This window comes from Saccoglossus kowalevskii, chromosome 8, assembly GCF_978046115.1.
Source record: "Saccoglossus kowalevskii chromosome 8, keSacKowa6.1, whole genome shotgun sequence".
NCBI classification, from domain to species: domain Eukaryota; kingdom Metazoa; phylum Hemichordata; class Enteropneusta; family Harrimaniidae; genus Saccoglossus; species Saccoglossus kowalevskii.
The window spans coordinates 40,828,969-40,845,651 of record NC_140648.1 but is presented as its reverse complement, the minus strand read 5'-3'; the positions used below and the strand labels follow the sequence as shown (position 1 = coordinate 40,845,651).

General features: G+C 31.9%; 1 protein-coding gene and 1 long non-coding RNA gene across 2 annotated transcripts in view; one reads left to right on the top strand and one right to left on the bottom strand.

The window, feature by feature from the left end:
• The window catches only part of LOC102808402 (spermatogenesis-associated protein 20-like), a 205,716-nt gene that overhangs the window by 75,047 nt on the left and 113,986 nt on the right, over positions 1 to 16,683 (bottom strand). Inside the window, exon 15 of the mRNA XM_085502612.1 lies at positions 14,522 to 14,721. Within this exon, the coding sequence (XP_085358738.1) occupies positions 14,522 to 14,721 (200 nt within the window). The remainder of the gene's footprint in view (positions 1 to 14,521; positions 14,722 to 16,683) is intronic.
• Positions 2,045 to 5,241, top strand: LOC146740173 (uncharacterized). Its single transcript, XR_014930121.1, has 3 exons — positions 2,045 to 2,252; positions 3,013 to 3,108; positions 4,919 to 5,241. It is a non-coding gene; the product is annotated as an uncharacterized LOC146740173 (long non-coding RNA).

Sequence of the window (16,683 nt, the reverse complement as noted above, 5' to 3'; positions counted from 1 at the left end):
TGTAAACATTGATATTTTTTATATCTCGTTGAAAGTTTGATTGCTATTATATATCGAACATATATGAACCTTAGATGGATGTCTTCAATTCTCTAATTGAAATAAATTGTTAACGTCTTAGTTGAGAGGCTGCTTGTGTTGGTTTATTTTTTATCTTCATTTTTATTATTCATAATATTTACACAAAAAAACACGACAGAAATGAATACATTAGCAAATACAAAATTCAGCAGTAGGTGTTCTTGTGTTTATTTGTTCCACTTATCTGTCTAGCCATCTGTTTGCTGTTCCCCATTGATTTTTTTGACAGTTTTTTTGTTCTTGGTTTGTTTATTTAATATCTAATCTAATTTATACCAAGAGAGCACAAATAATGTTTTTGTTGGTGTGTAAAATGATACATTGACAAATATAATTAGATCAAAATTAATATAATAATATTGAAAACAAACATATTGCAACCATCCCTCAGAAAGTATTCTCTTTGTTCGCCCACAATGCATTGTACTTGAGGGCGCTTCACACAAACAACCAAACAAGATGGCTGCTGTCATTCAACAACATTCACAGAGAAGGCACAGTTTGAAGGAATATCTGGTGACTTTCAAGCTGTTGAACATAATACTATTGGAACCTAGCAGTGTTCTCCCCAGGCCTCTGAAGCGACACGGTACCGTGACGCTTGAACACTCGGCCGTGATGCTTGCCCTTTGTCCGTGACGCTTGGTCACTGGCCCGTGATGCTTGGTCACTGGCCCGTGATGCTTATTGCTTTGTTTACAAGTGTCAGTCTCGTCTTGCACGAATTTAAAACAATAACATGTATTGATCGAAAGGTAATCCCGCTTTTGTTAGCCATACAAAGACAGTGATAAAAACGGAAGTCTGCAATAAGTTGCGAAGTCTTTCAAGGATGCAGAGCCGGGGTGCAGAGCCTCCAAATCCAAACAAAAATACTAGAGTAGCAATAATTTGCCCATTGCACGCAACGGCAACAATGTGACAAAACAAGTCACGGCGTACGTCGGGAAGATCAACCCCGATTTGCTGCACTCCGATTTTTTATCACTCAATCGCCGGTGACATTAATTACCCCAAAATTAAAAAAAAACAAGTGAAATTAAGTCGCATTGGAAAGAAAAGTGTGAATAATTTAACAGCAGACGAGACGGGTTAAGAAAAAACGAACCCTGACCTCTGGAAATACCCCATTCATAGGATGCCTTAGTAGCGAAGAACGCCGCCCTAAGGCGACATAATGCACGTTGCAACCTTGTGACCGATGCATGCTGGGTTACAGAGGGGCTCTGATCGAGGTAACAAAGATGGCGGCGCAGAGTGCATGTTTTTCCGCGATGTTTAAAAACAACATCTCGTTGGCGATTTTGATGTATTGCCTATGATAATAGTCAATGAACCGTTTTAATAAACAATTTGTGTATTTTACACCAAAAAGTCAGATACCGATGATCGCAATAGCAGCAGTGAATACCTGTCCAACGCAATGCCGACAGCTGACAATGTTACGGTGATCGTAGCGTTATTTACGCACAAGGTATATAGCAATGAAAAATCGCCGACTATTAGTGCCGAACTGCCATTGTAGAATTTTTTTCTAATTATTGATTTATTTCAACATATTTCGATATCTCGCCGACTTTATAAATTTAACCAAAAGATGTTTTCCCCCGACGTTATATGAACTGACAGTGACATGGGCACTAAAACTTGTACACAATGATGAACCAGTTACATCCATGGATAACATTATATTCACTGACTAGCTATAACACAAGTTTTTCAATTTGTTTTCCTTTTTATGCTGTTCTATTTCAAACTTTATTTGACTTGATACAAAAACATAAAATACAATGCAGTAAAATGATATAAAATTTATCAAATATAAAAATATCTTGTCTTAATTGTATTAATTAATTGTATTATTAGATTGACCAAATTGTTCGGGAAAAACTGATTACTCGTATTATGCAAATATAATTATGCAAATTAGATGTATTGTTATGCAAATTGACCGTGATGCTTGACATGAAGTCTGGGGAGAACACTGACCTAGTGACCAACGAATGACAGGGAACACATGGGTAACAAAATCATAGTACATCAACTTGTAGTTTTCATGCAGTGGTGATCTGATTGTCTGACTCAGCCAGCAGCTTAATTGACTAACAAAGAACAATGACAATTAATGATAATTGTTGTATAAAAGATTGCTATAAAGACAACATAGATAGGTAAGTGAAACATGTGTTATTTTCTTTCTGTATTAAGTGTTATTGTGAGACAATATAATTGAGTCAGACATGGACACCAGTAATTTTTTTGACTGTTTTGATTCAACTGACTTTGTTTCTTTGTTTACTGATTTTCAAATATGGCGCCTTGAATAAATTATGCAAATTAACTTGTATTCAATAGACCATTTTCCGTTCACTGCGAGAATCACGCGTTATGCGTGAAATCGAACATAAAAACAGGACAAACAAAGGTCATAGCGTCGTAGTCGCATCAAACATCGCGTGGGATTCGACAATTGCGAAAGTATTTCGGGGACATTTCCATGCTTAATAATGTGCTGTCCACATTTGATGATAGGCAATTTCGATTAAGTAAGGGTATTCGGAAGCAATATTCCTCTGTCGAAGATCGGCCGGTCAATGTAACTTGTAAGCTGCGAAATAAAGAAATTCTAGTTCAAAATCAAATTGTTCGATTTTTGCGGCAGACGTTCGACGCGCGTCTTTCATGCATCTCGCGAGATCTCGCAATTGTACGGAAAATCACCTATTAACATTACAATGAATAGATTCACCGAGTTTATTCTTCTATTTCCTTAATGATATTCAATTTATATTTAGGACATTTTTTTTTAAGATTTATTCTGATTTCTCACAGATTTATTAAAATTAATTTGCAGTTGTTTAACTATTTTTTTACTGTAAAACAGGATAATTAATTAATTTCTATGATTATAACTTTCATCTTTTATTCTAGTGCTGCCATAAATGGGAAACAATAATATATCCATTTATTGACTTAGTACAACACATCAAAATATACAACAATTTTCTGGAACAATTAACGTACAAGGTCAGTATTGTATTATGACATTTTGTATGACATTTACATTAATATAATATAATGAGATTAAAAAATAGTTTGATGCAATCTAGATGTTATCAGCTGCTGTACTAGTAATGTAGAAAAGCCTACATTGTATTTTTTGTGTTATGAAAATCTGGTGAAATCAGCTATTTGCATATAAACCGAATTATTTGAATGATATAATATTATTTTTGAAAGTGTTTTTGCAAATAACATTGTAAAAGGAAAACAGCTGTGAATATGAAACATCTAGCATCAAGCAAGAGGCTCAACAATGACAAAATTTAAACTGTTATCCACCTGAAAGGGAGGTATCTGCTCTAGTGTAACCCCCTCATAAAACTGTTTAAGCCCAAATTATGTTTTAACCCAAATTACTAAATTACCTGTTAATGGACAATTTGGAATATGATTTATTGTTCAATATGAACATTACTTAAGTTTTCATTCAGAGACAAGCTTTAGTATAGTAACAGTAATTGCTCTATAAGATGTGCATTCTATAGGATGAACAAAAATTATACAGTATACTGGATTACAATTTTGATCATAGACACACTTCATTGAAAACAAGTTTCAGTTAATGTTAATTTATAATTCAATGAGTTCATCAACATGCAGTATAAAACATTATTACAATCGATACCACTCGGGTATTAATTTTGAATTTGGTAAGCTGGATGCTCAAAGCAAAGAGTTAATCTGTGGCATCCGTTTTTGTGCAAAATCTAGACTGTTACTAGTAGAAAGTGTGCAAACATTCTGATTACATTCAGATGGCACATGACTAGTATGTATTTCAATAAGGCTGGTAGAGAATACCAAAAAGAATAACTATTAAGTGACAACTCTGTGTGCTAGATGGAAATGTTTATAATGTGTATATTTCCAGATGTTGTGGTTTCAATTTTATTTCTTCATTGCCAAATGCAATGGAAATGAAACTGTGATATTTTGTTTGCTTTATTTTGCTTTGGGCACAGAATTCTTGTTAAGGGTATGTCTATTGATTTATGTTGTGAGATGCAACTTTGATCTATGTACAGTATAATACCCATAGGTGGTAAGCAATGTAGATCAGCATTGGCCAGAGTTCATGTCATTAGCTTTTCCAATTCAGATGAAGAATAAGTAGTCAAAAACTAAAATAGCAACAAACATAGAATTATTATCATTATGGGGTTGAAATATTGCCAGGAAATCATATAAAATCACTGAAAAGCCACAACAAAGCAACACAGGGCTAAAATTTTAAGACCTCTATTGTCTGCAAATACTGCATAACATACATAAGAACTTAATTTGATACAATAAGTCACACAGATTATTGATATAAACATTACATGTTTCCAATTTATAAAGTGGTAAAAATATGGAACCTTTTTTTGTTGCTTACTGTATTAAAAAGTGATTTTGTAGCTTAAAAATATATTTTGAATACATTTAAAGCACACTTTGTAAATGTATTATGTATATCGTTGATAGTGATTAGAATGCAATAAAAAATTACAAAGCTCAGAAACATCAAACACCTAGCCTGTATGGGGGGGGGGGGTGTCTCTTGTAGGGCTGTAGTGCATTAAACACTCAATTTTCACACACCCTTGCACTTGTATAAAAAGTTTAAATGGTACAGTGTAGCATCTAAATTTCGCTATCTCCTGTCCAGTGAATACATGATTAGAGGGAAAACCATTGTTCCACATGACATGATGTAAAACAACCTAATTATTTTCTTTTCTTAAATTATTCGAAAACATTGCGCTAATATCTTAATATTCATATTCACTTTTAGGGACTGCATCAAAGCAATTTGGCTGAGACTGAAGAGGACTCATCAAGAATAAATTATGTGTACAAACTAGAAAGTGGAATCTGATTTTTTTTCATTTCACCCTACCAGTAACTGACTGTATTTACAATCAGAGTAATACATGTATATAGCTATGATTTTTTTTAGATTTTCCTTAATTGTACTGATTGAATACAATTTTTTTTTATATAACTAAATGTATTTATGGACAGTCTGACTAATTTTGTCATTTAAAGTTTCAGTTACACTGCTGTGTCAATGTTTAACTTTTCTGTGAATTAATAAAGTTTCCTCATTTTTCTTCACATATTTGGCAATGTTGCTTTGCTCAGCCTTGGGTGGAAACTTGAATACTGCCTAATTAAAATCTTTAAATGACCAGTAGAATTCTATATGAAAGGGTCCAAATTTCTTGGTACCTTTTTCTTTACAAATTCTATAGAACTCTGTAGAATTTCTATAGAAAATGGGCCAAATGTCTGTTAAATTCCATAGAATTTCTATAGAATTCCATAGAATTTCTATAAAATTCTGTAGAATTTCTATAAAATTCTGTAGAATTTCTAGAAAATTCTGTAGAATTTCTATAGAATTCTGTAGAATTTCTATAGAATTCTGTAGAATTTCTATAGAATTTCTATAGAATTCCGTAGAATTTCTATAGAATTCCGTAGAATTTCTATAGAATTCCGTAGAATTTCTACAGAATTCTATAGAAAATGGGCCAAATGTCTGTTAAATTCTATAGAATTTCTACAGAATTCTATAGAATAATCAATACAATTTCTATAGAATTCTATAGAATAATCAATACAATTTCTATAGAATTCTATAGAATTTTTTCGTAAGGGCAGTGATCTAGCTGCCACATTGACTCAAATGTTCAAGTCAATACAACAAATCGACAGAAACTATTGTGATATCATAAAATATAACCATATAACGCAAGAACTTACTGACAAACTGAAGAATGTAGAAGACAGTCTATCACACCAATCCAGAGAAATTCAAAAGTTCAATCAACACTTAGAAAGCAGAAAGAAATCAAATAATGGATCAACTAATGTACACCAAATCAAATCTCCTGTGAAAACCAATAACAAAGAAGACATGACCATTCTAATGAAGAAAATAGAGAAGTTTGAGAACTGCATGATGGCTGTAGAAAAGTCTGTACAAAATAACACAAAGACATTAACAACTGTAGCTGTAGCACAAGAGTTAACTAAATCATGTATCTAGAAACAACAAAATCAATTCACCAAACTAGTACAAGACAGTACATTCATACAACAACAGCTGAAAAACAAAGAAGAAGAGATAGAAGTGCTGGAAGAAAAAAATAGAAACTTGCAACAAATAATAACGGAGACACAACCAATTGCACAACAAGATTTTCAATCCCACAATCCATTCAATATCCTGTCATCAGAGAACACTACAAACCCATTCTTAAGCAAAGAATCTGAAGAGAATGGAGGAAACTTCGAAACCATAACATATCAAAAGAAGTATAGAGAAAGAAACAACCAAACATTAATAATTGGGGACTCAGTATTGAAGAATGTAGACCGTAGACGTATGTACAAAAATACCTACATTAAAACTCTACGTGGACGCAAAATAAAAGACATCGATGAATACATTCAGGAAAATACAGAAAATGGGATACAGAACATAGTCTTGCATGTAGGCACTAATAATATCTCAGATGGCTGCAGCATTGAATCTGTTATGCAAGATTACAACACTATGATTGAAAACATCAAACAAAAGTATCCCTCTACAAAAATATGCATTTCATCAATTATCTACAGAAAGAATGACCCAGCTGTCAATCACACTATTGCTAACATCAACAAGAAGCTGAGGAATATTGACAACACCACATACATTGATAACAGCAACACTGAAAGTGATGTACACCTAGTAGATACAGTACATCTAACTGATAAAGGCACAGCAACATTAGTGAAGAATATTAAAGATATTATTGGACCACTCATTGGGGTAAACAGATCATATAGAAAGGGTCGACACTTCAAAACCTACAACCAGAGGAATACAGGGAATCAGTATAAAAACAAAAACAACATGCCATACCCAACAAGAGGAAACCCATATCAGTCTCCAATTACTCACTTCGCAGGTATGCCATTCCATTTTGACTGGGCAAGTATATATGGTCAAAGACCAAACTTCAACTGATGATGGACATGACAACAAACAAGAAAACAAATCATTCTTCAGCTACAAGAAAAAGAAAAATTTCCCAGAAAAATGCACTATCACTGTCATACTGGAACATACAAAATGTGAAAAGAAAACTTGACGATGGTGACTTTATAAAAAACATAACATGCCATGATATCATCGGTCTCGGTGAGACATGGTTGAATAAAAATTCTCACAGTTCCCTTTCAATACCAGGATACTATACCTTTTCAGTTACTAGGAACAACCAACAAGGAGGAGGAATATCTATACTGGTGAAACAAGATCTAAAACAAGGAATAATAATTGAAAAGAACATTTTTGATGATACCGGTATACTATGGTGTAAACTTAAAAAAGAATTCTTCAGTTTAAAAAACGACATATATCTTTGTTTCATTTACAATCCTCCTTCAAATTCAAAACACTGCCGAACTGACTTTTTTGATTACTTGGAAGCAGATATTTGTAATTATTCTAAATGTGGAGATATTATTATACTTGGAGACTTTAATAGTAGGACAGGGAATATGACTGACTTTGTAAATACTGATGGCGATTCATTCATGCCTACCCCAAACTGTTATACAAATGATGATACCATATTACAACGTAGTAACAGAGACACACTTATAAACACACACGGTAAATCACTATTGGAACTATGTAAGAGCACTGGCATTAGAATCCTAAATGGAAGAATTTCTGGTGACTCGTGTGGTAACTTCACATGTTATCATTACAACGGCAATAGCACAGTAGATTATGCCTTAGCTTCATCAAACTTGCTCTGTAATTTTAAATATTTCCAAGTTCATAATTTTACCATCCTGTCAGATCACTGCCAGATATCATGTTTATTTACATTAGAAAAATTCATCAATTCTAAAAAAATTAATTCAAAATATAACAAAAATAACCTCCCTAAAAGTTGGATCTGGGACAAACTGTCTATCTTTGATTATTATGAAAACTTATCATCTGAAAAAACTCAAAATTTAATTAAAACTTTCTTAGACAACAAATATAACTTGGATAACGATGGAATACATGATGCAGTGCTGAATTTCAACTCAATTATTGGTGATGTAGCTGATCAAACCTTTAAAAAGAAGAAATCAAACATCAAAACAAAACAAAAACATAAACAAAAAAAGTGGTTTGACAAAGATTGTAGAACCCATAAGAAAGATTTGATTTATTGTGCTAAACTGATTAGCAAACAACCTTTTGACAAAAAGTTAAGAGAAATATATTTTGTGAAGAAAAAGAAATATAAATCAAAGAAAGCTTAGAAAGAACTCCCGTGTGCTGAGAGTATTGAAGACACATTAAAAATTAATTCAAAATTACTTGTACATGAGATATTGATAGAAAAGCTGAAAACTAATTATGTACATCAGGTAACTAATATGAACAGAACAGAACAAAAAAATTATGAATTATTATGCTAATTAGAGAATTAATATGAACAAATTTTAACCCAAAATTAATCAGGCCTGTCTATTGTCCTAGAGCATTTATGTACCAAATTTTATTCAAATGTGATGATCAGTAATTGAGATATCAGTGTTAATTAATTATGATAATTAGAAGATTAATAAGCATAAATATTTACCAAAAACTAATTGGGTTTCTGCATAGTTCTCTTTAAAAGTTTCATTAAAATCCAATTTGTGGTTCTTTATATATCAGTGGAACATTATGCAAATTAGGTAATTAATATCCAATTAAAACTAATCAGGTGTCTGCATAATCCTAGAAGATCTATGTAGCAAGTCTCATTGAAATATGATGATTACTACTTGATATATCAAAAGCTGAAAATTATTTAATTATGCAAATTAGATAATTAATATGTACTCATATTACCCTAAAAACTATCAGGTTTGTGCAGTGTCCTATGACATCTATGTACCAAGTGTCATTGAAATGTGATGATTACTACTTGAAATATCAAAAGCTGAAAAATAATTAATTATGCAAATTAGCTAATTAATATATACTGATATTAGCCTAAAACTATCAGGTCTGTGCAGTGTCCTATGATGTCTATGTACCAAATTTCATTGAAATGGGATGATTACTACTGTAAAATCTGTATTAGAAGCCGCGGCTTCTATTAAAATGGTAGAATGCAACAGAGGGGATGCGGCTTCTATTAGAGCATCTACACATATGAGAAATAATGAATTTTTTATTCTCAATTATTCAAAAAGAATAGGTGCGACTTCTATTAGGGGTGCGGCTTCTAATACAGATTTTACGGTACTTGAAATATCAGAAGCTGAAAATTAATTAATTATGCAAATTAGGTAATTAATATGTACTCGTATTACCTTAAAAACTATCAGGTCTGTACAGTGTCCTATGACATCTATGTACCAAGTGTCATTGAAATGTGATGATTACTACTTGAAATATCAAAAGCTGAAAATTAATTAATTATGCAAATTAGGTAATTAATATGTACTCATATTACCTTAAAAACTATCAGGTCTGTGCAGTGTCCTATGACATCTATGTACCAAGTTTCATTGAAATGTGATGATTACTACTTGAAATATCAAAAGCTGAAAATTAATTAATTATGCTAATTCGGTAATTAATATCTACTGATATTACCCAAAAAACTATCAGGTCTGTGCAGTGTCCTATGACATCTATGTACCAAATTTCATTGAAATGTGATGATTACTACTTGAAATATCAAAAGCTGAAATATAATTAATTATGCTAATTAGGTAATTAATATGTACTCGTATTACCCTAAAAACTATCAGGTCTGTGCAGTGTCCTATGACATCTATGTACCAAGTGTCATTGAAATGTGATGATTAGTACTTGAAATATCAAAAGCTGAAAATTAATTAATTATGCAAATTAGGTAATTAATATGTACTCATATTACCCTAAAAACTATCAGGTCTGTGCAGTGTCCTATGACATCTATGTACCAAGTTTCATTGAAATGTGACAATTACTACTTGAAATATCAAAAGCTGAAAATTAATTAATTATGCTAATTAGGTAATTAATATCTACTGATATTACCCTAAAAACTTTCAGGTTTGTGCAGTGTCCTATGACATCTATGTACCAAGTTTTATTGAAATGTGATGATTAGTACTTGAGATATCAGTGGAAAAGCCGAAAATTGATTAATCATTATGCAAATTAGGTAATTAATATTGCACAGATTTTTACCCAAAACTAATCAAATCTGCGCACTAGTTTGGAGCATCTGTGTGCCAAGTTTCATCAAAATCCAATGAGTGGTTCTTTAGATATCAGTGGAACAGTCATGAAACAGCCAAAAATCAGCTAATTATCATGCAAATTAGGTAATTAATATGCATGGATTTTTACCAAAACCTAATCAAATCTGCGCATTGGCCCAGAGCATATATGCACCAAGTTTCATCAAAAACTGATGTATGGTTCTTGAGATATCAGTGGAACAGACGGACACACATACACACACACACACATACACACATACAGACACACTAACTGCAAAGACTCCCTTTTTGTGCTTCGCACACGGGAGTCAAAAATTGATCAAAACTAAACAAAAACAGGGAGAGCTGTTAATTGTAAATAAATTAACACATTTGAGAAATACAAATCCCAATCAATTTTGGAAAATCATTAATGAATTGAAAAATTCTCATAAAAATCAATCTAATCCTATTTCTGTAGAACAGTGGGAAGAATACTATAAAATATTAAACAAAGCTGATCAGAACAACAATTTGCAAGATAATATCATTTCTGATATGTCAGAAATGGAAAACAGAAATGAATCTAATAAACTTATTAACAATAAAATAACAGAAAAAGAGATAAAAAATGCTATTAAAAAACTTAAAAATAAAAAAGCACCTGGTTATGATGGCTTCTGCTCTGAGCTTTTGAAATGCAGCTCAGATTCGTTGATAAAACCATTAAAAAACTTTTAAACCTTATTTTAGAGTCCAGAATTTATCCAAAGTCGTGGAATATTAGTATTATTTCACACATCTATAAAAAGGGTGATTCACATGACCCAGGAAACTACCGGGGAATAGCTGTATCAAGTTGTGTGGGAAAAACATTCTGTACTATAATAAATAATAGAATTACCCAATACCTTGAAACAAATAACATAATTAACAAAAATCAAGCAGGGTTCCGTAAAGGTCACGGCACAACAGACCACATTTTTGTACTGAAAACAATTGTTAAAAAATATCTCCAGCTAAATGGAAAATTATATCCATGCTTTATAGACTTCCAAAAAGCCTTCGATAGTGTCTGGCGTAATGTGTTATTTTATAAATTACTCAAAAATGAAATAAATGGCAAAATCTATAATATTATTAAAAATATGTATTGTATAATACAAAAGCATGCATTCGTTTAGAAAACACAATCACGGATATATTTGAGACAACAAAAGGTGTGAGACAAGGCTGTGTTATAAGCCCCACACTATTTAATTTATATGTTAATGATATGAGTAAATACTTGGAAGACAGATCCCTTGATCAGGTCACACTACATAACACAAACATAGTTGAACTCTGGTGACCTTGCCCTTTGTTATATAATATAATTCCCTTTATCAGTTTGTTTCAATATAAATATGCATTGTCATAATTAATTTTGAATACAAACAAGTTTTGGGGTTGAACCAACAGTGGGGAATCAGTCTACCGAATGTCCTTAAAAGATGTAAATATCTTACAAAAACATTGGTGCCTTATTTGTTTAATTATTTTAAGGAACATAATTTCCAGCTTTATTGAAAGTAATTGAGATATTTAGAATAAAAACAAAAGTCTCATTGCAAAAAAAAGTGCTGCATTTAGATGTGAATAGATTCATAAAACATGCAAGATAACAGAAAAATTTAGCTGGCTTTAGTTCAAGTATTTTGTACAGGTGTCTGTCAAAAATGAATGATTCACTGAGACAAATATGAACTGCCTCATTGTGTGACTACTGTATTATATGAAAAGTAAAAAAAACACCCTTTATGAATAGCTATCATGTTGCAAGCTCTGCTTTGTATGCAAATCAACTTAAATAGTTGGTGTCCAGTGGAGGGAGAAGTCAACAGTACTGTTGCCTCCTGAGAAACTACATCTTCAAACACTGCAGTCTCTGAAGTGCGTTTTTAAACTAGTATTATAAAAACTATCATTCTGTTCTAATAGCTGAAACATATTCCTGTGAGTTTTCATTTGTCGAATGAACTGTTTGTCAAATACAGAATACATATATTTTAGAATAATTTTCTTTTTAAAATGTGGATGAAATGTTTTGCTTTTAATGTATTTTTTATGTATTGTTTTTGATTTGATAACTTTTGACTAAACAGATTTTCTATTAGCTTCAGATCTTGATCAAAGTTTGGCACCCAGTTCATAGCAGTGCTTATATTGATTTTCTGACATCTTGTTTTCTGTAAAGATTTTATTGGTAGGTTTGCAAATGTGTATCCGACTGTGCAATCTCTCCATGAGTTGGTTTTGAAACCCAGTATGGGATTCTGAGATACATTACCAAGGATATTATTACAAGATAAATCATTTGCTTCATTGAACACATACAACATTGCATATTTCCACTGAGATCAGTGACCTTTGATGTGTATCACCAGTGATCAGTCAAGTAGAAACAGTCAAAATATTTTATCAGATTTTCTCAATTTTTGCATGATATTTTCATACAGGACATCTGTTGTTCAAACTCAGGGAAGACTTTATACTGATGAATAAGGTGACCAAGTTTGATAAAGTTTGGAATAGAATTAGTAAAGTTATTATGCACACAATAACAATTATTAACGACGACAACAACAACAACGCCGGCGACGACGACGACAACAACGCCGGACAAAATTTTTCCCTTAATATACCTTTCCCTTCCATGTTTGATGGTACGGGCAAGGTAAAAATTAACTCGCTACTTTACGCCGATGATCTGGTGCTAATTTCAATAACAGAAAAAGGCCTACAAAATGCATTAAATAAACTGCAAGATTATTGCCAAAAATGGAAAATCAAAGTAAATCTTGCGAAAACTAAAATTCTTGTATTCAGAAGGGGAACACTACAAAGAAATGAACAATTCTATTATCAAAATGAAAAACTTTGCTGTGTCAACTCATATAATTATCTTGGAATAATCTTTCAGTCAAATGGTAAATTTACAGAAGCTAGAGACAACCTAGCAGATAAAGCAATCAAAGCCATGTAAGCACTAAAGCAGTCTTTACCAAAAGAAACAGACTGTAAAACGTACATCCATCTGTTTAATATATCTATCAAACCAATTTTACTGTATGGATCTGAAATTTGGGGAATGGAAAATATGAGTAACAATAACTGGGACAAAACTAAAACAGAAAAAGTGCATCTAAAATTCATTAAACAACTACTTGGGCTTAATAAATACACAGCGAATAGTGCATGTCAGGGTGAAATTGGAGCATTTCCATTGATAACTGAAGTGAAAATCAATATGATTAAGTTCTGGTCCCGTGTCACAGACAAGTCACAAAATAATTATACAAAGATAGCGTTAAGTGATCAGACTTTGTCAAAAGCACAATGGGAAACATCAGTCAAAAATATCTTGAAAGATGTAGACCTCTCTAAAACATCACAGCTATCACATCAAAATATTAAGGAAATTAGCAGCACTATTAAACAACAATATATAACCTACTGGAGAGAGAATATGACAAATGAAAAAACAAAACTGAGAACATACATTAAATTTAAAATTAATTACAATCTGGAAAATTACATTAATGTTTTGGATAATAATCAAAGAATATCAATGGCTAGATTCAGGACAAGTAGTCACAATCTAGCCATTGAAAAAGGCAGACATACCAATCCAAAAACCCCATTAGAAAATAGAATTTGTAAACAATGCCCATTACAGGAAGTTGAAGACGAATTACACTTTCTTTTAGTTTGCCCACGATATCACACAATGATTTTATTTCCAATATTTTATTCCCCAAAGAAATCATTACCAACCTGCAAAAATTCACATATTTAATGAAAAGTAATGACAGAAATATAATAAAACTTTTAGGGGAATTTTTACATAAATCATTTATTTTAAGAAATGAGCTTTTGGATATAATACCTTGACTCTTTTTTTTCTATTTTTTACGTTATCATACTTTGATATTATTTTAATCACTTATATATTTATTGCTGTAAACCAATAGAACATTTGTAATTCTAAGGATGCAATAAAGTTATTATTATTATTATTATTATTACGTATGGACAGACGGAACTATACTATAAACAGATATGGACAAATATAAGATATCTATTTTATAAGCAGCACTGAGTGTCCTACCTGTTTTGGTGCCCCAACATTATACATGATGGCACACACCATCTCTGGCAGGGCCAATGGGATTTTTTCCAATCGCTCACTGAACACCTGTAACAAGTCAACAGCTTTTTTGTACCATTCTTCATTGTTTAGGTAGTTGGATAATCTAAATAGATTCATCACAGATATTGAATTAGGGCTGGGTTCAGCACCATCTTGATCTATTAAAAAAACAATAACAAATATTTATGAGTTTCTGTTTTCAGTAAATAGTATACACAGAATAATTGATATACACATAGTACAATATGCAAGGTCAATTAAACTAAAATATTACTATACCACCTCAGCATTGCCATATAAAAAATAAATAAAAACTGATGATACACTATTACTACATTAATGTTATGGGATCTCGTCACATTCCGAAATTTTTAATCTTTTATGTTTGGAGAGGGTTACAGCAGTTGTGTTCACGTTTTTCGGGACCTACATCAGGACTCACTCGGCTTGTGCCGAAATCACGCCCTCACTCGTTGATCTGTTAATTGACCTCTGTTAATTGAATGGTGTGGTCATTATTGCCAAAAGCACATCTACTCGTGTCTAGGTGTAATCATACCAAATATAAATAAAATCAACACAGTGGTGGTAGAGATAGCAGCAAATAACTGCATTGATCTAATTTGCATATTTTGGGAGGGTGTGGTCATTACTGTCGGAAGCACATCTACTCATTTCAAGGTGTGATCCTACCACATATGAACTAAATTGGCCCAATGGTTGCTGGTATAAGAGCAAATCAAAGAAAGCTTAGAAAGAACTCCCGTGTGCTGAGAGTATTGAAGACACGTAAATTAATTCAAAATTACTTGTACTTGAGATATTGATGGAAAAGCTGAAAACTAATTATGTAAATCAGGTAACTGATATGAACGGATTTGAGTGTAAAACTAATAAGGCCTGCGTAATGCAATATCTATGTACCAAGTTTCATTGAAATGTGATTAGAACAAAAATAACTATGAATTATTATTAGAGAATATTAATATGAACAAATTTCGACCCAAAATTAATCGGGTCTGTCTATTGTTCTAGAGCAATTATGTACCAAATTTTATTCAAATGTGATGATCAGTAATTGAGATATCAGTGTTAATTAATTATTTTAATTAGGTGATTAATAAGCATAAATATTTACCAAAAACTAATTGGGTCTCTGCATAGTCCTAGGTTCATTGAAATGTGATGATGAATACTTTGTAAAAGTTTCATTAAAATCCAATTAGTGGAACATTCATGGAAAAAAATAACTAATTATGCGAATTAGGTAATTAATATCCACAATTATTTACCCTAAAACTAATCAGGTCTCTGCATAGTCCTAGAGGATCTATGTAGCAAGTCTCATTGAAATATGATGATCAGTACTTGAGTTATCAGGCGAAAAGCTGAAAATTTACTAATTATACTAATAAGGTGATTAATATGCACAAATATTTACCCCAAAACTAATCAGGTCTGTGCAGTGTCCTATGATATCTATGTACCAAATTTCATTGAAATGTGATGATTACTACTACTAATGATAAAATTGAAAGATTTGGCAATAGTTGCTTCAAAATTACCTCATACACATGCTGAACTGGGTTTAATACAAAAAGTACATTGTACATTGTGACATTCAAATGACCAAAATTAGAAAATTAAAGATATCATTACAAAATGAACAAATCTGGGAGAGGTCCACATGTAGTACCTATATATGTAATATCAAAGCAATTGGACTTGTGGTTTTTAACAAGAAGTCGAAAATATCACTTTTTACCAAAAATGACAAAAATATTCACCAAAATTAGAGAATTAAAGATATCATCATGAAATGAACAAATCTGAGAGAGGTCTACCCAAGGTACATATACACCAAGTATCAAAGCATTCAGGCTTCTAGAAGTTGAAAATGTAAAACATTGACACGGACGACAACAGACAATCACAAGCTCCGTTCGACAAAAAATATCACTTTTACCAAAAATATTTATCAAAATAGGAGGATTAAAGATGTCGTAACAAAATTAACAAATCTGAGAGGTTCATTTGAGGTACACATATATCAAGTATCAAACTAATTGGACTTGTGCTTTCAAGAAAATGTAAAAAGTTGATACAGACATACTTTTTTT